General features: G+C 40.6%; 1 protein-coding gene across 6 annotated transcripts in view; it reads right to left on the bottom strand.

The window, feature by feature from the left end:
• RGS22 (regulator of G protein signaling 22) overlaps positions 1-22,142 on the bottom strand; it is a 139,170-nt gene that overhangs the window by 74,804 nt on the left and 42,224 nt on the right. For all 6 annotated transcript variants that reach the window (XM_055546529.1, XM_055546526.1, XM_055546527.1 and 3 more), the window contains 4 exons: positions 19,802-20,402; positions 18,229-18,390; positions 12,246-12,420; positions 2,085-2,218 (listed from right to left, as the gene is read on the bottom strand). In XM_055546529.1, coding sequence (XP_055402504.1) covers positions 2,085-2,218; positions 12,246-12,420; positions 18,229-18,390; positions 19,802-20,402 — 1,072 coding nt within the window. The remainder of the gene's footprint in view (positions 1-2,084; positions 2,219-12,245; positions 12,421-18,228; positions 18,391-19,801; positions 20,403-22,142) is intronic.

Here is a 22,142-nt window from a genome sequence, read left to right as displayed (position 1 = left end):
TCTCTGTGTGTAAAGGGGTTCTTCAGATGGGGAGAATAGTGAGCAATATATGAAGGTAAGCAGAGAAAGTCTCGTTTAAAATGCAGTTGACTAATTTTCTTAGGGCAAGAGGACACTAAAAGCTAAACTACATGCCAAACGCTGCGCCAGAAATAATTTATATGAATATATTTAATCCTCATAATGGGTGGGTCTCATAAGGGTTTATATGTGGTAGCTTGAGATGAGATAACAGAAGACTAATGACTTTGGACCTTATCTTTTTACATTTTCTCATCCAGTTCCCTCTCCCACAGGCCAATGCGATCATTCCAAACCTCACTTTCCAGTTCCATAAAACATGCTTCTTCCAACTCATCAATCTCCCTCAACTCTAACCCACCAGCAGTTATACTCTGCAGTTTCTTCTCAGACAAAATGTAGGTACAACATGCTTCAGTTTCCCCTCCCTCATGTAGCAGACACTATTAATCGACCAGCTAACTCAACACCCATGTCTGGCAACATGATTCTATCACCAGCACCATGAAATACTAAAAAAACTAAATATTCACTTAAAAAGACGCCAGGGAGGGACAAATGGTTGTGTAACGCAGCTGTGACTAATGAGATAAAAAATTAAGTCTGCTGGGGAGCTTCTATGAAAGCCTGCTTTCCCGACTACTGCTGCTGCTGCTGCTAAGTCGCTTCAGTCGTGTCCGACTCTGTGCGACCCCGTAGACGGCAGCCCACCAGGCTCCTGCGTCCATGGGATTCTCCAGGCAAGAGTACTGGAGTGGGTTGCCATTGCCTTCTCCAATGCATTAACGTGAAAAGTGAGGGAGAGAATTAATAGATACTGCCCCCTTCCTTCTTTATGATTTGAAAGCCTGATGTCAGGAGCTGTGACTCGACTGACTGCAAAGGAATGGCCAAGAGCATTACAAAGCTTTAAGCCTTAATACTCCTGATCTGGTGAATCGACACTGGCAGTTGCTTATACTCAGATTTCTCAAAAAAAAAATAAGTCAAATTTTTCTAAGCCACTGTTGATCAACTTTTCTGTTACTTGCAGCTGAAAGCATTTCGAATTTATCTATCAACAAATATATCCACCAATACCCACCCTTGACTTCCCTGGTAGCTCAGATGGTAAAAGCATCTGCCTACCATGTGGGAGACCTGGGTTCAATCCCTGGGTTGGGAAGATCCTCTGGAGAAGGAAAGGGCAACCCACTCCAGTACTCCGGCCTGGACAATCCTATGGATGGAGAAGTCTGGTAGGCTACAGTCCATGGGGTTGCAAAGAGTTGGACGCGACTGAGTGACGTCACTTTCACTTTCATATCCATCCTTATTTCCTTCCATTCTGACTCAGGAAGAACTGTCCTATTTCGCCGCCAAGGAAGCCTCACCGCCTTGGTATCTAAGCCCCTCTCTCTACTGGCCTTGGAAAAGAGGCACAGAGCATAGACGAGATTGCCCGGCGTTGGGGGAGGGGAGAATGAGGAGTGGCTGCTGGTGACACGGAGCTGCTTTTTCGGGTGATGAGTTGTTTTGGAATTACATAGTGATGATAGTTTTGTAACCATGTAAACATAACTAAAAACCACTGAATTTTATACCTGAACGTGATTAAAATGGTGAATTTTACAATAGGTAAATTTCATCTCAATAAAAAAGAGTAAATGTGAGGTAATAAATCACTAAACAAAGAACTATCCACCAGCAGACCCCACACCAAAGTTAATACCAAAGGGTATTTTTTCAGGCTGAAGGAAAAGAATTCCATTTGAAATAAAGAACAATGAAAAGGGCAAACAGATAGGCAACTCTAAATGAATTTTTAAAGTATACTACGTTAAATAAGCAGAATATTATTAGGAGTATTTTGAGTTCTCAGATTTGAGAAATATTACTAGTCTCAAGAGTTCTGCTCTTAATTTAGAGTATGCATGGGAGTATAACTCTAATATCTATCCCTGAAATATAAGAACCCATGTAAAAAAAGAAAAGTATTCATTTTCAATTTCTATTTAATCTTTAAATTTTTCAAACATCTTACCATTGCAGAAAAGCACTGGGACACAGAAAGCTGCACCTACCCTTTCTCAATCACATCATCCTTAGAAGACACTGGATTCAAAGACTCACTCTTCCAAGGTTTATAAACTGCTGTCTTTACTCTAGGTGATTTCTTGGGAGATTTAGGAAGTTGTAGTAAACTGGATTCTTCTTTCTAAAAAGTAGTAAGATGATGAACAAAGTGAAAAATGGGCCAAGTGGGGAAAAATGGACAGAGAATAAAGCACATTCTCCATAGATACCTCAAATTTATTCTGATCACTAGAGGATTTCTTCCCTCACTCTATCACCTACTATGCTATCTTTAAGAAGGAGAATAAAAATATTTTTATTTTTAATTCTTAACTATTAAATATTCTTATTCCTCTTCTCAAACTCCAACGTTAAAGCAGCCATCAGGCTGAAATCTCTAGACCTATTTAGAGCATTTTAAAAGGCCAAAGGTCCCCCACTATTGTGAAAGAAGACTCTTTCCTGGAGGAAGAATTTAGTGCTGTATGTATGTGTACATGTGTGTATATGAGTGTTTGTGTGTGTGTGTGAGTGAATGTACGTGTTGTGGAGTGGGGAATGCAGGTAGCGGGGTGGGAAAAGACTTGTGGAAACCATTGGTCCATAAGAGGCTCTATCTTAGACTATTTCCTTCCATTTTTGGACATTTTATTTTTATGGGTATCATTCCCATTCTTAAATGTTTTTTGTAGTAAAAGTTAATTATTTAAATCTAGAACATGAGATGCTACACACATGAATCAAAAAAGCAGAAACACCTAAATGTCCAGGGAGGAGAAAGAAACAATTATATACTTGCATATATGTATATTTATATATATATAAAAATGTAATATTATACAATATTTTAAAGTAAGGATTATCAAAATTACAACACCTGGAAAAATACTAATGAAGATGTTACATTACCAGAATCCAAAAATATAAATGTATTAAAATTAAAAATTCACAAAAAGCCTAAGAGAAAATAAGTTAACAGTTGTCTAGAAGTAGATGAGATCAGAGTGACTTGTCTCTTTCTTTCAAAACTTGTCTAAGTTTCCAAATTTACAGTTTTATTATTTTTAATATAATGCTTTTATTTATTTATTTAATATTTATTTATTTGACCACACTGGGTCCTAGTTGTGGCATGCAGGATTTTTGATCCTCATTGCAGTATGCAGGCTTTAGTTGCAACATGCAAATTCTTATTTGCAGCATGTGGGATCTAGTTCCATGACCAGGGACCAAACCTGTGTCCCCTGCATTGGGAGTGTGGAGTCTTAGCCACTGGACCACCAGGTAAATCCCAAGTTTTACTATTTTTATAATTTGAAAAACAAACCAAAAAAAAAAAAAACACTTCCTATATGTCAGCTTCAATTAGAATGTAATATATGCTGCTGGAGAGTAAGAAATATATTTGTGATGCTTTACTATCCAGAACAAACAATAAAATCTTATATGCATTCTAGCTAACAGCTACTAATAATTTTTTAAGAATTCTATAAACAAAATTAATTACTTATGTGCAGAATACATCATGCAAAATGCTGGGCTGGATGAAGCACAAGCTGGAATCAAGATTGCCGAGAGAAATATCAGTAACCTCAGATATACAGATGACACCACCCTTATGGCAGAACGTGAAGAGGAACTAAAAAGCCTCTTGATGAAAGTGAAAGAGGAGAGTGAAAAAGCTGGCTTAAAACTCAACATTCAAAAAACGAAGATCATGGCATCCGGTCACCATCCCTTCATGGCAAAGAGATGGGGAAATAGTGAGAGACTTTATTTTCGGGGGCTCCAAAATCACTGAAGACAGTGACTGCAGCCATGAAATTAAAAGACGCTTGCTCGTTGGAAGAAAAGCTATGACCAACCTAGACAGCATATTAAAAAGCAGAGACATTACTTTGCCAACAAAGGTCTGTCTAGTCAAAACTATGGTTTTTCCAGTCGTCATGTACGGATATTTGAGAGTTGGACTATAAAGAAAGCTGAGTACTGAAGAATTGGTGCTTTTTAACTGTGGGGTTGGATAAGACTCTTGATAGTCCCTTGGACTTCAAGGAGATCCAACCAGTCCATCCTAAAGGAAATCAGTCCTGAATATTCATTGGAAGGACTGATGCTGAAGCTGAAACTCCCTATACTTTGCCTACCTGATGCGAAGAATGGACTCATTGGAAAAGACCCTAATGCTGGGAAAGATTGAAGGTGGGAGGAGAAGGGGATGACAGATGAGATGGCTGGATGGCATCACCAACTCTATGGACATGAGTTTGAGTAAGCCCTGGGAGTTGGTGATGGACAGGGAAGCCTGGCATACTGGAGTCCATGGGGTGGCTAAGAGTCAGACACGACTGATCAACTGAACTGAGACTGATGTTTTGCATATAATGTCTTAGGTATCAGGGCTCACATCTGTTTTAGTAATTTGGAACACAGCATGACATTAAGCAACACTCTGTAAATAAGTGGCACCACAGAAGACTGGGCTTATTAAAAGTGTATCATACAAAAGTGGTCAAATTCATAGACACAAAGTAGAATGGTGGTTACCAGGGGATGCAAGAGGGATTGGTGAATGGTTATATAGTTTCAAATTTGCAAGGTAAAATAGTTCTGAAGATCTGTTACACAACAATGCAAATATATTACTACTGCAATGTACACTTGAAAATGGTTAAGATGATAAATTTTTTCATGTGCTTTTTGTTATTGTTGTTCAGTCCTTCAATTCTGTCCAACTCTTTGTGACCCCATGGACTGCAGCATGCTAGGGTTCCCTGTCCTTCACCAATTCTCAGAGCTTGTCAAACTCATGTCCCTTGAGTCAGTGATACCATCCAACCATCTCATCCTCTGTTGTCGCCTTCTCCTCTTGCCTTCAATCATTCCCAGCATCAGGGTCTTTTCAAATGAGTCAGCTCTTCACATCAGGTGGCCAAAGTATTGGAGTTTCGGCTTCAACATCAGTCCTACCAATGAACACCCAGGGCTGCTCTCCTTTAGGATGGACTGGTTGGATCTCCTTGCAGTCCAAAGGACCCTCAAGAGTCTTCTCCAACACTACAGTTCAAAAGGATAAATTCTTCAGTGCTCAGCTTTCTTTATGGTCCAACTCTCACATCCATACATGACTACTGGAAAAACCATAGCTTTGACTAGATGGATTTTTGTTAGCAAAGTTTTGCCATTCTACTCTGCTTATTAATACACTGTCTAGGTTTGTCTAGGTTTGTCACAGCTTTTCTTCCAAGGAGCAAGCATCTTTTAATGTCATGGCTGCAGTCACCATCTAAAGTGATTTTAGAGCCCCAAAAATAAAGTCTGTCACTGTCTCCATTGTTTCCCCATGGGACCAGATGCCATGATCTTCATTTTTTGAATGTTGAGTTTTAAGCCAGCTTTTTCACTCTCCTCTTTCACTTTTATCAAGAGGCTCTTTAGTTCCTCTTTGCTTACTGCCATTAGAGTGGTATCATCTGCATATCTGAGGTTACTGATATTTCTCCCGGCAATCTTGATTCCAGCTTGTGCTTCATCCAGCCTGGCATTTCACATGATGTAGTCTGCATGTAAGTCAAATAAGCAGGGTGACAATACACAGCCTCGATGTACTCCTTTCCCAATTTGGAAGGAGTCTGTTGTTCCACGTCTGGTTCTAATTGTTGTTTCTTGACTTGCATATAGATTTCTCAGGAGGCAGGTAAGGTGGTCTGGTGTTCCCATCTCTTTAAGAATTTTCCACAGTTTGTTGTGATCCACACAGTCAAAGGTTTTCACATAGTCAACAAAGCAGAAGTAGATGTTTTTCTGGAACTCTCTTGCTTTTTCGATGATCCATCGGATGTTGGCAATTTGATCTCTGGTTCCTCTGCCTTTTCTAAATCCAGCTTGAACATCTAGAAGTTCTCGGTTCATGTACTCTTGAAGCCTGGCTTGGAGAATTTTGAGCATTACGTTACTAGCGTTTCAGATGAGTGCAATTGTGCGGTAGTTTGAGCATTCTTTGGCATTGCCTTTCTTTGGGATTGGAATGAAAACTGACCTTTTCCAGTTCTGTGGCCACTGCTGAGTTTTTCAAACTTGTTGGCATATTGAGTGCAGCACTTTCACAGCATCATCTTTCAGGATTTGAAATAGCTCAACTGGAATTCCATCACCTCCACTAACATTGTTCGTAGTGTTGCTTCCTAAGCCCCACTTGACTTCACATTCCAGGATGCCTGGCTCTAGGTGAGTGATCACACCATTGTAGTTATCTGGGTCGTGAAGATCTTTTTTGTACAGTTCTTCTGTGCATTCTTGCCACCTCTTCTTAATATTGTCTGCTTCTGTTAGGTCCACACCGTTTCTGTCCTTTACTGTGCCCATCTTCACATGAAATGTTCCCTTGGTGTCTCTAATTTTCTTAAGGAGATCTCAAGTCTTTCCCATTCTATTGTTTTCCTCTATTTCTTTGCATCTCTATTTCACTTAGGAAGTCTTTCTTATCTCTCCTTGCTATTCTTTGGAACTCTGCATTTAAATGGGTATATCTTTCCTTTTCTCCTTTGCCTTCCACTTCTCTTTTCTCAGCTCTTTGTAAGGCCTCCTCAGACAACCATTTTGCCTTTTTGCATTTCTTTTTCTTGGGGATGGTTTTGGTCACAGTCTCCTGTACAATGTTAAGAACCTCTGTACACAATTCTTCAGGCACTCTGTCTATGTGATCTAAACCCTTGAATCTATTTGTCACTTCTACAGTACAATCGTAAGGGATTTGATTTAGGTCATACCTAATGGCCCACTGGTTTTCCCTACGTTCTTCAATTTAAGTCTGAATTTGGCAATAAGGAGTTCATGATCTGAGTCACAGTCAGCTCCCAGTCCTGTTTTTGCTGACTATATAGAGAGAGCTTCTACATCTAAGGCTGCAAAGAATATAATCAATCTGATTTTGGTATTGACCATCTGGTGATGTCCATGTGTAGAGTTGTTTCTTTTGTGGCTAGAAGAGGGTGTTTGCTATGACCAGTGTGTTCTCTTGGTAAAACTCTGTTCTTTTTGTATTTCAAGGTCAAACTTGCCTGTTACTCCAGGCATCTCTTGACTTCCTATTTTTGTATTCCAGTCCCCTTGATGAAAAGGACATCTTTTTGTGTGTTTTTTTTTGGTGTTAGTTCTAGAAAGTCTTGTAGGTCTTTATAGAACCTTTCAACTTCAGCTTCTCTGGCATTAGTTGTTGGGGCATAGAGTTGGATTACTGTGATTACTGAATGGTTTGCCTTGGAAGTGAACAGAGATCATTCTGTCGTTTTGAGATTGCACCCAAGTACTGCATTTTGGAATCTTTTGTTGACTATGAGAGCTACTCCATTTCTTCTAAGGGATTCTTGCCCATAGTAGTAGATATAAAGGTCATCTGAATTAAATTTGCCCATTCCCATCCATTTTAGTTCACTAATTCCTAAAACGTCAATATTCACTCTTGCCATCTCCTGTTTGACCACTTCCAATTTGCCTTGATTCACGGACCTAACATGCCAGGTTTCTATGCAATATTGCTCTTTACAGCATCAGACTTTACTTTCACCACCAGACACATCCACAACTGGGCATTGTTTCCACTTTGACTCAGCCTCTTCACTCCTTCTGGAACTATTTCTCCACTCTTCTCCAGTAGCATATCTGGGCACCTTCCAACCTGGGGAATTCATCTTTCAGTGTTTGATCATGGGGTTCTCAAGACAAGAATGCTGAAGTGGTTTGCCATTCCCTTCTGCAGTTGAGCATGTTTTATCAGAACTCTCCATCATGACCCATCCGTTTGGGGGGCCCTACACGGCATGCCTCATAGTTTCTTTGAGTTAGACAAGGCTGTGATCCGTGTGCTTTTACCACTATAAAAAGCTTTCTAAATATGAAAAAAAAACTTTAAGTGTATTATACGTAAAATTAAAGGATGGCCCAAGTTAGTATTTTTGAGCTTTCCAGCTTGGGAGAAAGCTAGAAAAGTAGCCCGAAAGAAAAAAAATCTTTTCTTTTGATAGAAAAAAAATACTGTCAAAAGGGCACAGTAGAACTGGGGGCGGGTAAAGGAGCTGTTCCATATAATGATTGAGATGGTAGATACACCATGTATATATCTGTCAAAAATTTCAGAACAAAAAGGTGAATTTTACTTTGTATAAAAGATATTTTAACTTTTAAAATAGGAAAAATAAAGAAAATAGAATCAAGTTCTATTGCTTACACTGTTTTCTGCCAAGGAGAAACAGAATGAGATCAAAATGCGTTACCCAACTAGAAGACACCGGTGATAACATGTGTGGTGATGGTACTCAGAAAGCCAAGTGTGCTCACGACACCACGTCTCTAAGATTTGTATTAACCTGGTGACTGAGTCACTAAGTCACATGGGCTAACAAGGAAGCTCAGTTGATCCGTTAAGTGGCGTACAAAAAGGCCCTGGGGGCAAAGGAGGTCAGCAAAGTGTCTACATAATGGCTAAGAAACCATTTGTTCACTATAATGACACTAACTCAAGGTGTGGTCCCCAGGCCAGCAGGAGGAGCATCAGCTGGGAGCAAGCTTGTTAGATATGCAAATCCCTGGGCCCCTTCCCAGACCTACTGAATCTTGATCTTTAGGAGGAGCCCTGAAGTCTCTAGTCTAACAAGCTGTGCAGGTGATTCACTGAAGCTTGAGAACCACCAGCTTGTAGTGGTGCTTTGCAGCAAATCACCCAGGAATTTTATTGAAATATAGGTTCTAAAATGTGACTCCAGGGACTTCCCTGGTGATCCAGTGGTTAAAAATCCACCTTCCAATGCAGGGGACATGGGTTAGCTCCCTTGTCAGGGAACTGAGATACCACATGCCACACGATGTGGCCAAAAATAATAATGCTCAGGCAGGATAAGAACCTCAATTTTAAGCCAAACTCCTGATTTTAGAGACTGACTCTCACCCGGTCTGGTGATGGACAGGGAATCCTGCTGTGCTGCAGCCCACGGGGTTGTAAAGAGTTGGACAAGACTTAGCGACTGAACTGAACTGAATGCACTCAGCCTGTATCAATTAAATCTGACTCTCTGAAGGTGGGACCCAGGCATCAGTAGGTCTAAAAGCTCTCTGTGATTCTAGAATGCATACAGGGTTAAGAAACCACCAACAGAAAAACTGTAAGGTATTTGCAGCTCTAAAGCACTACTTGTAGAAGCAGAATTTTAAAAGTCACATTATACATCTTCCTGACTTTAAAAAAAAAAAAGATATCTTAATCACAAAGTAATCATTTTTGAAGGGGTCGTGTGTGACTACAGTCAATAACACAACATTCTGTGACACCTTTAAAGGCTGGAAAGATTAATAAGGCTCTTTACTTCTGAAATGTATGTCTTAGCTACATTTATTACATCTCTGTGCCAAAGCACATAGGTTTATTTACTTCTTCTCTGTAAATTTGGTTAACTTTTCTTCTCTTTGTGGACTTTTCCTATTTTTTGTCCTATCTTATTCTTCCATGTTATGAAAATAATGCTCACTATTTCTAATTTTGCCATTGCTATTTTTCACTCGTTTGTTCAGTTTATACTTATTAAGCGCCAGGCACTATTCCAGGCACTGAGAGAGAGCAGTTAACAAAGAAAAGTCCCTTATATTCTGGTAGGAGGTGAAAGGCAATAAACATAAATCAGCATGGTCTTAAGTATGATGAGGCAAAATAAGGCAGAGCAGAGGGCTTGGATAGTGAGGGAGGGAATCTGTGCTGGCCCGCAGAGCGTGCTTACATGGAAGAATCAAGGACAGCCTCTCTGACTAAGTGATGCCAGGGCAGACACCGAGGTGTGTGAGGGGTGACCACACACTTATCTGGAGGAAGAGTGCTCCAATTGAAGGGAAACAGCAAGTGCAACACTCTCAGGTGTCTGGTGTGTTCCAGAAACAGCACTGGAGTGGTGTAAGCTAGAGTAGAATGCTAGGAAATAAGGCCAGGAAGCTAGCAGGGCCATGGACAGCTGCATAAAGACTCTAGCTTGTATTCTGACTGAAAGAGGAGGCCACTAGGGAGTTTTGAACAAGTAAGCGAATAGCTGTGAAGAGAAGAGAAGCAAAAAGCAAAGGAGAAAAGGAAAGATATAAGCATCTGAATGCAGAGTTCCAAAGAATAGCAAGAAGAGATAAGAAAGCCTTCTTCAGCGATCAATGCAAAGAAATAGATGAAAACAACAGAATGGGAAAGACTAGAGATCTCTTGAAGAAAATCAGAGATACCAAGGGAACAATTTCATGCAAAGATGGGCTCAATAAAGGACAAAAATGGTATGGACCTCACAGAAGCAGAAGATATTAAGAAGAGATGGCAAGAATACACAGAAGAACTGTACAAAAGAGATCTTCACGACCCAGATAATCATGATGGTGTGATCACTGACCTAGAGCCAGACATCCTGGAATGTGAAGTCAAGTGGGCCTTAGAAAGCATCATTACGAACAAAGCTAGTGGAGGTGATGGAATTCCACTTGAGCTATTTCAAATCCTGAAAGACGATGCTGTGAAAGTGCTGCACTCAATATGTCAGCAAATTTGGAAAACTCAGCAGTGGCCACAGGACTGGAAAAGGTCCGTTTTCATTCCAATCCCAAAGAAAGGCAATGCCAAAGAATGCTCAAACTACCGCACAATTGCACTCATCTGACACGCTAGTAACGTAATGCTCAAAATTCTCCAAGCCAGGCTTCAGCAATATGTGAACCGTGAACTTCCTGATGTTCAAGCTGGTTTTAGAAAAGGCAGAGGAACCAGAGATCAAATTGCCAACATCTGCTGGATCATGGAAAAAGCAAGAGAGTTCCAGAAAAACATCTATTTCTGCTTTATTGACTATGCCAAAGCCTTTGACTGTGTGGATCACAATAAACTGTGGAAAATTCTGAAAGAGATGGGAATACCAGACCACCTGATCTGCCTCTTGAGAAATCTGTATGCAGGTCAGGAAGCAACAGTTAGAACTGGACATGGAACAACAGACTGATTCCAAATAGGAAAAGGAGTTCGTCAAGGCTGTATATTGTCACCCTGCTTATTTAACTTATATGCAGAGTACATCATGAGAAACGCTGGACTGGAAGAAGCACAAGCTGGAATCAAGATTACTGGGAGAAATATCAATAACCTCAGATATGCGGATGACACTACCCTTATGGCAGAAAGTGAAGAGGAACTCAAAAGTCTCTTGATGAAAGTGAAAGAGGAGAGTGAAAAAGTTGGCTTAAAGCTCAACATTCAGAAAATGAAGATCATGGCATCTGGTCCCATCACTTCATGGCAAATAGATGGGGAAACAGTGGAAACAGTGTCAGACTTTATTTTTCTGGGCTCCAAAATCACTGCAGATGATGACAGCAGCCATGAAATTAAAAGCCGCTTACTCCTTGGAAGGAAAGTTATGACCAACCTAGATAGCATATTCAAAAGCAGAGACATTACTTTGCCAACAAAGGTCCGTCTAGTCAAGGCTATGGTTTTTCCTGTGGTCATGTATGGATGTGAGAGTTGGACTGTGAAGAAGGCTGAACGCCGAAGAATTGTTGCTTTTGAACTGTGGTGTTGGAGAAGACTCTTGAGAGTCCCTTGGACTGCAAGGAGATCCAGCCAGTCCATTCTGAAGGCGATCAGCCCTGGGATTTCTTTGGAAGGAATGATGCTAAAGCTGAAACTCCAGTACTTTGGCCACCTCATGCGAAGAGTTGACTCATTGGAAAAGACTCTGATGCTGGGAGGGATTGGGGGCAGGAGGAGAAGGGGACGACAGAGGATGAGATGGCTGGATGGCATCACTGACTCGATGGACGTGAGTCTGGGTGAACTCCGGGAGTTGGTGATGGACAGAGAGGCCTGGCGTGCTGCAATTCATGGGGTCACAAAGAGTCGGACATGACTGAGTGACTGAACTGAACTGAACTGAAGCGACATGATCGTGCATTTTCAAAAATCACATTGGCAGACTGGTGAAGAACAAACCATAGATTTTCTTATTTCTCAATTGGCTGCAGCATGCACATTAACAAAAACCAAAAAAAAAAAAAAAAATTTAAAAGCTTATGATAAAACTTCAGGGCTAGTGTACAAAATCCAAGCATCAACATTTTAGTACAAACTTAAGAGATCAAAGTATCGCTGGACAACCTACCTGCATCTCAGATAACTGTGGAATGCAAGATTTGGGTCTTAACGGCAAGAGGGTTGCCATTTGTGGGAAAGGGTCAACATCCTTCCTTGGCTGCTCCTGACGAAGGTGCCAGAATTTCAGTTCGGCACTAGCATGTTTTGTTGAGGATGTGTGAGTAACACAGAATCTTGGTGCCCTAGTTAGAGGGAAAACAGATTTAAGATTAATCTAGGCAATAAGCCTCAAAAATCAGGACATATAATATGTGTTCACAATTATCAGTCTTGCCACATCCCTTTTCTAATAATTTCTTCTTCTTTTCCTGCTCCCTATCCTCTCCCCCCAATGTTATGTGTGTGTACGTGTGTGTTATCTATCTATATCTATCCATCTATCTATGTATCTCTCAAAAGAAAAGTGGGCAAAGAAGATACACAGGGAACTTATGAAAGCTGAAATCCAAATGACCACTAAATATTGAAAAGTTATCAACATCAACAATAATCAGGGAAATGCAAATTAAAAACACCAAACGCCAATGACATACCAAATACATAGCCCAAAATTTAAGAATCTCACACTATCAAATGTTATCATGAATTTGTAGTAATAAATACTCTCATATTCTGTTGGTGGGAGTGCAGTTGGTACAACTATTTTGGAAAAGGGGATATGCATACAGCATTGCTTGTAATTGTAAAAAGAGAAAATGACACAAATTTTTTAAAACAATAAATAATCTGTCGTATGTTGATGCAATGGAATACTGTATACAACAGTGAAAATGGATAAAACTCTCAATACAGTTACAGTCAAATCAGTCGTGTCTGACTCTTTGTGATGCCATGGACTACAGCCCACCAGGCTCCTCTGTCCAAGGAATTTTCTAGGCAAGAATACTGGAGTGGGTAGCCATTTCCTTCTCCAGGGGATTTTCCTGACCCAGGGATCAAATCTAGGTCTCCCACATTGCAGGCAGATTCTTTACGGTCTGAGCCACCAGGGAAGCCATAATGTTGACAGAAGACACAAAAGAAGGCATGCGACATGATTCCATTTTTATAAAGCTGTAGAACAGGAAGATAAAAGTACATGTTTAGGGATATATTTGCATACATTGTTGGTAAAACTGCAATGAAAAGTAAGGTGGTAATCACAAGTCCAGAAAGTGGCTACCTCCAAGTGGATGGAGGACGGTGCAACCAGCAAGGCACCTTCAGGGCTCTTCGCAATGCTTTACTTCCCAACCAACATGGTGGGAAATACATGAGTGTTTGTTTGTACTTAGGTTTGAATTTTAAAGAATACACAGGATTTAGCTAGATCAAGAAAAAAGGTAAGAAAGGATTCTGGGAAAATGGCAATGTCAGCAATATTGTTTTTCTACATCTCCAAATCCCTTCATAAAAACAGACAGCATGACTAGATAGCAAAACCAAAAACTCATGGACAACGTTTAGAATAACACGTGTTAATGTGACGAGGTATCCCACAAACCCCAATGTACAGGCAGTGGGTACAAAAGATCAGCCACAAGACCTGCATGACATCAGTGTGGAGACCACCAGAGGAAGGAAGTGCCTGATGATGGCCCTGAGAATGGAGGAGCACCAGAAGAGCCAGGAGGTGCAGCAGGCCTGTTTGAGGTTAGCAGTTGAGATGGAAGGGCTTCTGCTCTCTCTCTCCAACCTGAGCTGAGTGCACACACATGTCAATCACATTTCTACTTACCAACAGTCAACAACTGGAAAGTCAAAATAACAAAACGGATGAACTACAATAGGTGCAACAATTTGGATGCATTATGCTTCAGTGGCAGGATGCTGACCAACAGAGGTCAGTCTCAAAAAGTTAATCCTGTATAATTACATGGCATTCTAAAAAAAGACAAAACTCTAGTGACAAACAACAGACCAGTGGTTGCCAGGGGTGAAGAGAGGAGGAAGAGTCTGATGACAAAACGGTGCTCTGAGGGTTTCCTAAGGGGATGTTTGTACACTGACTGCCATGGTGGTTACGTGAATCTATACAGTTTGCTTTTACTGTATGTTAATGTACAACATAGAAAAGAAGAGGAAAAACAGCCTTTTCAATAAATGAGGATGAGCAGCTGGATATCCATAAGCAAGAAACAAAACAAAACAAAACTGAACCTTGATCTAAACCTCACAGCCTATATAAAAATTAACTCAAAATAGGCCACGGATTTAAATTAAAACATAGAATTGTAAGATTTTTAAACAACAGCACAGGAGAAAATCTTCCGAATAGAGCACTGGGCAAAGAGTTCTCAGGCTTGACACCACAGGCATAATCCATGAAAGTGCAAGTGTTAGTCCCTCAGTTGCATCCGACTCTTTGTGACCCCATGGGCTGTAGTCCACCAGACTCCTCTGTCCATAGAATTCTCTAGGGAAGAATGCTGGAGTGGGCAGCCATGCCCTGGCTCCCCTAGTGGCTCAGACAGTAAAGAACCTGCCGGAAAGGCGGGAGACCCAGGTTTAATCCAGAGAAGGCAATGGCACCCCACTCCAGTACTCTTGCCTGGAAAATCCCATGGATGGAGGAGCCTGGTAGGCTGCATTCCATGGGGTCGCTAAGAGTCAGACACGACTGAGAGACTTCACTTTCACTTTTCACTTTCCTGCATTGGAGAAGGAAATGGCAACCCACTCCAGTGTTCTCCAAGAGCCTGGAGAATCCCAGGGACGGGGGAGCCTGGTGGGCTGCCATCTATGGGGTCGCACAGAGTCGGACACGACTGAAGCGACTTAGCAGCAGCAGGAGCAGTAGGTTTGATCCCTGGGTTGGGAAGATCCCCTGGAGAAGGGAATGGCAACCCACTCCAGGATTCTTGCCTGGAGAATTCCACGGACAGAGGAACCTGTCAGGCTATGGTCTTCGGGGTCATAAAGAGACATTCAGACAGGACTGAGCCACTAACACTATTGAAACTAAAAATAGATTATGCTGCTGCTAAGTCGCTTCAGTCGTGTCCGACTCTGTGCGACCCCATAAACGGCAGCCCACCAGGCTCCCCCATCCCTGGGATTCTCCAGGCAAGAACACCGGAGTGGGTTGCCATTTCCTTCTCCAATGCAGGAAAGTGAAAAGTGAAAGTGAAGTCACTCAGTCGTGTCCAACTCTTAGCGACCCCATGGACTGCAGCCTACCAGGCTCCTCCATCCATGGGATTTTCCAGGCAAGAGTACTGGAATGGGGTGCCACTGCCTTCTCCAAAAAAAAAAAAAAAAAAATAGATTATATGACCCACTAATCTCATTCCTGGACTTTAATTCCAGAGAAAGGAAGATTTATGTTCATGCAGAAATCTGTACATGAATGTTCACAGCAGCTTTATTAGTAATATCAAAAGACTGAAAAACAATCCTAATGTTCCTCAATGGGAGACTGAATGTGTAACATCCACACAACAGAATACTACTCAGTAATGAAGAACAAAACAACTTGGATGCATCTCAAAGGAATTATCCTGAATGAAAAAATAATCCCCCAAAATTACATATTACATTATTTCATTTATATAACAGATGAGTAGTTTTCCAGTAATTATGAGAAAGGGGGAAGGTAAGAGGCAGGAATGGTTATAAGAGAGCAATACAAAGGGATGCATGTGGTAATGTAACTGCTCTGTATCTTGACTGTAATGGCAAGAGCATGTCACAAAACTATTTTCAGAGAAATAAGCTATGAGAAACTGGCAAAATATGAAAAAAGATTGTTGAGCTTTATCAATGTCAATTCCATCACTGCAATATTGTACTACAGTTAAGCAAGATGTTACCACCGGGCCAGAGTGGTGGGGGTGGAGGGGTGGACTGGGTAATAGGTATACAGAAAGTGAAAGTGAAAGTTAAATAGCGCTCAGTCGTGTCCGACTCTTTGCGACCCCGTGGACTATAGCCCACCAGGCTCCTCCCTCCATGGGATTCTCCAGGCAAGAATACTGGAGTGGGTTGCCATTTCCTTCTCCAGGGGATCTTCCTGACCCACAGATCGAACCCGGGTCTCCAACATTGCAGGCAGACACTTTAACCTCTGAGCCACCCGGGAAGCCCAAGGTATACAGAATCTTTGTGTAATTTCTTACAACTTCATATGAATCTATCATTCTCTCAAAACAAAAAAGTTAAATTAAGAAAAGGAAAGCTTCTACTATATTTGTAATGTTTTTTAAGCTGGGTGGTGTGTATATAGGTGCATATTATAGTATAATTTATACCTTTCTGCCCTTCTTAAATATTTAAGAACAGAAATTTATACAGAGAAAAACAACATTCTCTCTATATATGCAAAAATTTAAAGTATACAAGTAATCTGAAATATCTAGATGGGAGATAATCGAGAGACAGAGGCAAGGGACAAATCATGATGACCTTATTTGTTAAAGGAATTTGAACTTTAAGGAATTAGGAATTCGAACCTTACACTTAAAGCTTGGGGGTAACTAGTGAAAGCCTTAAAGCAGAGAAGTGACATCATCGGATCGATCACGGCCACAGTGCACAGCTCACTGGTCCTCAGATAGCACACATTTCCTTCACGAGGCCCATTCTCTTCTCCATGCTTACAGAGTCCCTCGAGTCCCAGGTGAAATACTACCTCTTCTCTGTGTCCTGTGCATCCACCACACTTGCTTTTAGTACACTCGTTTCCCATGTAGGTTCCTCCCACTGGACTAGGATCCCTAGACTTGACTATGTTTTACCCTTGTACCCTTAACACAGCACTTGGCTCATAGGAAGTGTTCATGGAATGTTTATTGAGATGATAAATCTAACTTGAGCTATTGTACATGTATGCACATGCACACAAACACACACACATCAATTTGAAGAGATACTGAGCATAAGAGGTCAAGTGTAGAAGGATACATTCACAAAGTTAACATGGAGTTAAAATCCATCTTGTAACAGAGAAATATCAATAACCTCAGATATGCAGATGACACCACTCTTATGGCAGAAAGTGAAGAGGAGCTAAAGAGCCTCTTGATCAAAGTGAAAGAGGAGACTGAAAAAGTTGGCTTACAACTCAACATTCAGAAAACTAAGATCATGGCATCTGGTCACCATTACTTCGTGGCAAATAGATGGGGAAACAATGGAAACAGTGAGAGACTTTATTTTTGGGGTTCCAAAATCACTGCAGATGGTGACTGCAGCCATGAAATTAAAAGACACTTACTCCTTGGAAGAAAAGCTATGACCAACATAGACAGCATATTAAAAAGCAGAGACACTACCAACAAAGGTCCGTCTAGTCAAAGCTATGGTTTTTCCAGTAGTCATGTATGGATGTGAGAGTTGGACTATTAAGAAAGCTGAGCACCCAAGAATTGATGCTTTTGAAATACAGTGTTAGAGAAGACTTTTTTTTTTTATTTTTTTTATTTTTTAACTTTACAATATCGTATTGGTTTTGCCATATATCAAAATGAATCCGCCACAGGTATATGTGCTCCCCATCCTGATCCCTTGGACTGCAAGGAGATCCAACCAGTCCATCCTAAAGGAGATCATTCCTGAATATTCATTGGAAGGACTGATGCTGAAGCTGATACTCCAAAACTCTGGCCACCTGATGCAAAGAACCAACTCACTGGAAAAGACCCTGATGCTGAGAAAGATTGAGGGCGGGAGAAGGGGACAACAGAGGATGAGATGGTTGGATGGCATCACCAACTGGATGGACATGAGTTTAAGTAAGCTCCAGGAGTTGGTGATGGACAGGGAAGCCTGGTGAGCTGCAGTTCATGGGGTTGCAAAGAGTCGACACGACTGAGCAACTGAAATGAACTGCAAGTCCCTCAAACACCAACATTATCTAAAGGATAGGTACTTTAAAGAAGGCCAAAGATAATACAATAATCTTGTCATTTAAAATTCCCATAAGTCATATATCCTTAAGACAAAAAGTATAACCTGTAACTAGCTTAATAAATGTGAAAGCAAATAACTTTGATTCTCATTATTTTTCTTACCAATAAAGAAGTAAGGGCTTTAAAACCTCAGTCTGAATTTTTTTTAAGTGTTCTTCATTCCACTGAGATCCGTCTAGTAGTTTAAATTTTGATAAGACTTCTGCAGAAAGGTAGTAATCTCCACTGCTCACTAGAAAGCATTTTTTCATCTTCTCAATATGTCTGAAATAAAGCACATACACAAATAGGCACACACACACACGGTGACACAATGCTCAACTAGCCAAACATTTTCCCTTCCAAAATGTTTCAGGCAAGTGATGAAATCTCTTAGAACCAAAAGTGGGGTCACAAAGAGTAGGATCACGACCGAGCAACTGAACAAAGAACCAAAAGTGAGTTACAGGAGTACCAATGTGAAGATCAAAATAGTTCGCACAGGTATGGGAATGGGAAGGATAGTTTTGGTCAGCTGAACAATGGCCTTGCTAAGATGTCCACACCCTCATCTCCAGAACCTAAGAATGTGATCTTACATGACAGAAGGGACTCTGCAGAGGTGATTAGGCTTTTGAGGAGATTATCCTGGGCTATCTAGCTGGTGCTAATGTAATCATTAACAATCCTTCTAAGAAGGAGGCAGGAGGCTAACAGTCACAGAGAAAAGATGGGAGGACAGAAGCAGAGGTCAGAGAGGAGAAAAGATGTCATGGTGCTGGCTCTGAAGACAGAGGAAGGGGCCCTGAATCAAGGAAAGCAGATGGCCTCAGAAGCGGGAAAAGGCAAGGAAATGGATTCTCCCCTAGAGCGCCAGAAGGAATGCAGGCCTGCAGACCCATTTAGACTTCTGACCTTTTAATCGGAAGAAAATTAATTTATGTTGCTTCAAGCCACTGAGTCTGTGGCAATTAATGACAGCAACAACAGGAACTAATAAAGTATTAACTCTGAAGAACCTATGTAGGTTGACTGTATATCCTTTCCCTAACATGTCTTAGAAAGTGGTAGCAGCCTTCCATCCCAGGATCAATTAGGTCATGCTTCATAATCAACCATTTGGTAACCCCCGCTCTTGTAACTATGTACAAGAATGAGCTTTGTGATCTGAATGCCTCCGAGTAACTGGAATAGCCCAGTCTCCAGTGTTTACTCAGTCAAACCTTTAATGGGGATCACAGTCTACTTCAGAGTTCAGAGCAGATCAGGAGAACACAGACAAGAGAAGGACGTAAGGCGGGGTCCTCCAAGGTTCGTAAGACTTACAGTGACCTAACACATATGGAGCAGCTAAACAAAGGCCCGTGCCCCATGGGACCTAAGAGGCTCTCTGGAGAACATTCAGCATCGTATCCTGCAGATACTTCATTCAGATATGTCTAAGTGGCATCTGGCTAAAGACCATAGAATTTGTTAACTGAGCAGGCTGCCAGGAACAGCCAGCCCCTTACACTGGCATAAGGTACATTTTATGTAAATCAATTTTATTATAATAAAACAAATCTTATTATTAATTCTTCTAAAAGTATAAATTACATTTATATATTTATTCCAGGCCTTCTGTCTGTGCTTAGATGACCCAAACTAATATTTTATAATTTGGTTTTAAAGCTATTAAAAAAAAAAAAAGAAATACCTTTGATGTCTTCCAGGATTCTTAAGAACTTTTAACCTCTCAATATCCATCCATAGCCACCAATATTTCTCCCCTAAGGTACCTTTTAAAAATTTCTTAAATCTTTCAAACTCCTTTCTATTACCAATGTCATAAGTTCTGTGAGAAATACACCAATCAGCCCTGCTGTCGAGTCCAACGCTGTCAGGCTTTGAAACTGCTTGTTCTAACACGTCTCCCGACTTTTCCCTTAGCATTTCATTGAACAAAACATTCTTGCCAGAGGTAGGCCCCCCAATGTCATCAAATACCACTTCTGTTACGTTTCTGAAATTTACGTAATCTGGGCTTTCTCTAAGTGTTGCTCCAAGAATTTGATGAATTGCCACTCTCAAAATAAAGGAGACATAAGATCTTAAAAACTCATCACATGTTGAGAAGTGCAGTGTCAGACTTTCATCAACATTCTGTTGCTTTTCAAGGTATATCCTCAGAAGAGCTTGAGAAGGAGTGTCCTGTAGAGATACAGACCCATCTTCTTCAAATTCGGAGGTTAATCTACTGGTTTTTAATAGGCCTTTTTTTGTCCTGGGGTGAACTCCATCATCGAAGATAAAACTCTCTGTATTAAATCATAAAAGGCTATTAGATCAGATATGAATGTAAAAGTTTTCTTTTAATTGTTAACTAGATGTTATAAATCACTGCAGATGGTGATTGCAGCCATGAAATTAAAAGACGCTTACTCCTTGGAAGGAAAGTTATGACCAACCTAGACAGCATATTAAAAAGCAGAGACATTACTCTGTCAACAAAGGTCCGTCTAGTCAAGGCTATGGTTTTTCCAGTAGTCATGTATGGAGTGAGAGTTGGACTATAAAGAAAGCTGAGCACCAAAGAATTGATGCTTCTGAACTGTGGTGTTGGAGAAGACTTTTGAGAGTCCCTTGGACTGCAAGGAGATCCAACCAGTCCATCCTAAAGGAGATCAGTCCTGGGTGTTCATTGGAAGGACTGATGTGGAAACTGAAACTCCAATACTTTGGCCACCTGATGCAAAGAGCTGACTCATTTGAAAAGACCCTGATGCTGGGAAAGATTGAGGGCGGGAGAAGGGGATGACAGAGGATGAGATGGTTGGATGGCATCACCGACTCAATGGACATGAGTTTGGGTGGACTCCGGGAGTTGGTGATGGACAGGGAGGCCTGGCGTGCTGCGATTCATGGGGTAGCAAAGAGTCGGACACGAGTGAGTGACTGAACTGAACTGAGAGAAAAAAAGTGCCAACAGGGATTGGCCATATATTCCCTGGACCTGAAGAGGATATTGGTGGCAGATGAACTAAATATTTGCTATCCTCAATAAAGAGGATCTTCAAAAAGGCATGACACACTTTTAAAATGTAATATTTCAGGCTGATAATGTCAACATACAAAGGTCAAGTCTATTAAAGAATTAGAATGTGTATACCAAATGATTGTGTGTACTTTAATGTTTCATGTTGCATGGTAAAATAAAATTAGCTACCATAGATGATGAGATGATAGATGAACAGACAAGAATTGGAGTCATATTAGCAATTTAAAAAAAAACTATTTTATGAGAAAAATTCAATTACTACTACACTTACAACCTATCATTAAAATTACAAAATTGCATACAGTCCTTGTGAAGACTTACAAATACAACTGGACTACATTTACACTTTTTCTAAAGATATAGACTAGCTCTTATTTTTTTTTTAAGTCTTTCAGATATCAGTGAAATATTTGGTATCTGTGCTTCATTTCACAAGGCAAATCTACTGCTCACAAAGCCACGGATCAGGAAAACCCTGATCCATGTGTCCCAACCTCAATTTTCTCAGTAATAGATTTTAAATCTCAATAAACTGAAAATATTTCATAATTTTAATTGAAAATATGTATAATAAATTTCCCTAAAATTGAGATTAGACTTTTGTAGACCTGTGAAAGGATAGTGGGTATACACTCAACCCCACAAACACAGAGGGAGAGTACAAGCCTGGCATTTCCACTCACTGCCTTTCTGGTATCCTTTCTCTCTCTGTTCACTAACTTCATTCTCCAATTTTCTACTTCACTATTTGGAGGCAACAGTAAGAAATCTATATATTCCATAATTTCCAATTAGAAAGATGATTTCCCTCTTTACCTAGATTTAGGTTCAATTCTAGAGACTCCAGATTTATCACCCTCAGAGGTTTCTGGTACTTATCAAAGGAACTGTGCAATAACTTAGTGAATTGTGGAATTCTCTTCCTGAATCACATTGCTAGATTTTTTTTCCCTCTAGCAATATCATATATGTTAATTACTACCATTTCTGGAGGTAAGAT

The sequence above is a fragment of the Bubalus kerabau genome, chromosome 14 (genome assembly GCF_029407905.1).
Source record: "Bubalus kerabau isolate K-KA32 ecotype Philippines breed swamp buffalo chromosome 14, PCC_UOA_SB_1v2, whole genome shotgun sequence".
Taxonomy (NCBI): Eukaryota; Metazoa; Chordata; class Mammalia; order Artiodactyla; family Bovidae; genus Bubalus; species Bubalus kerabau.
This window is presented reverse-complemented; position numbering and strand designations above follow the sequence as displayed.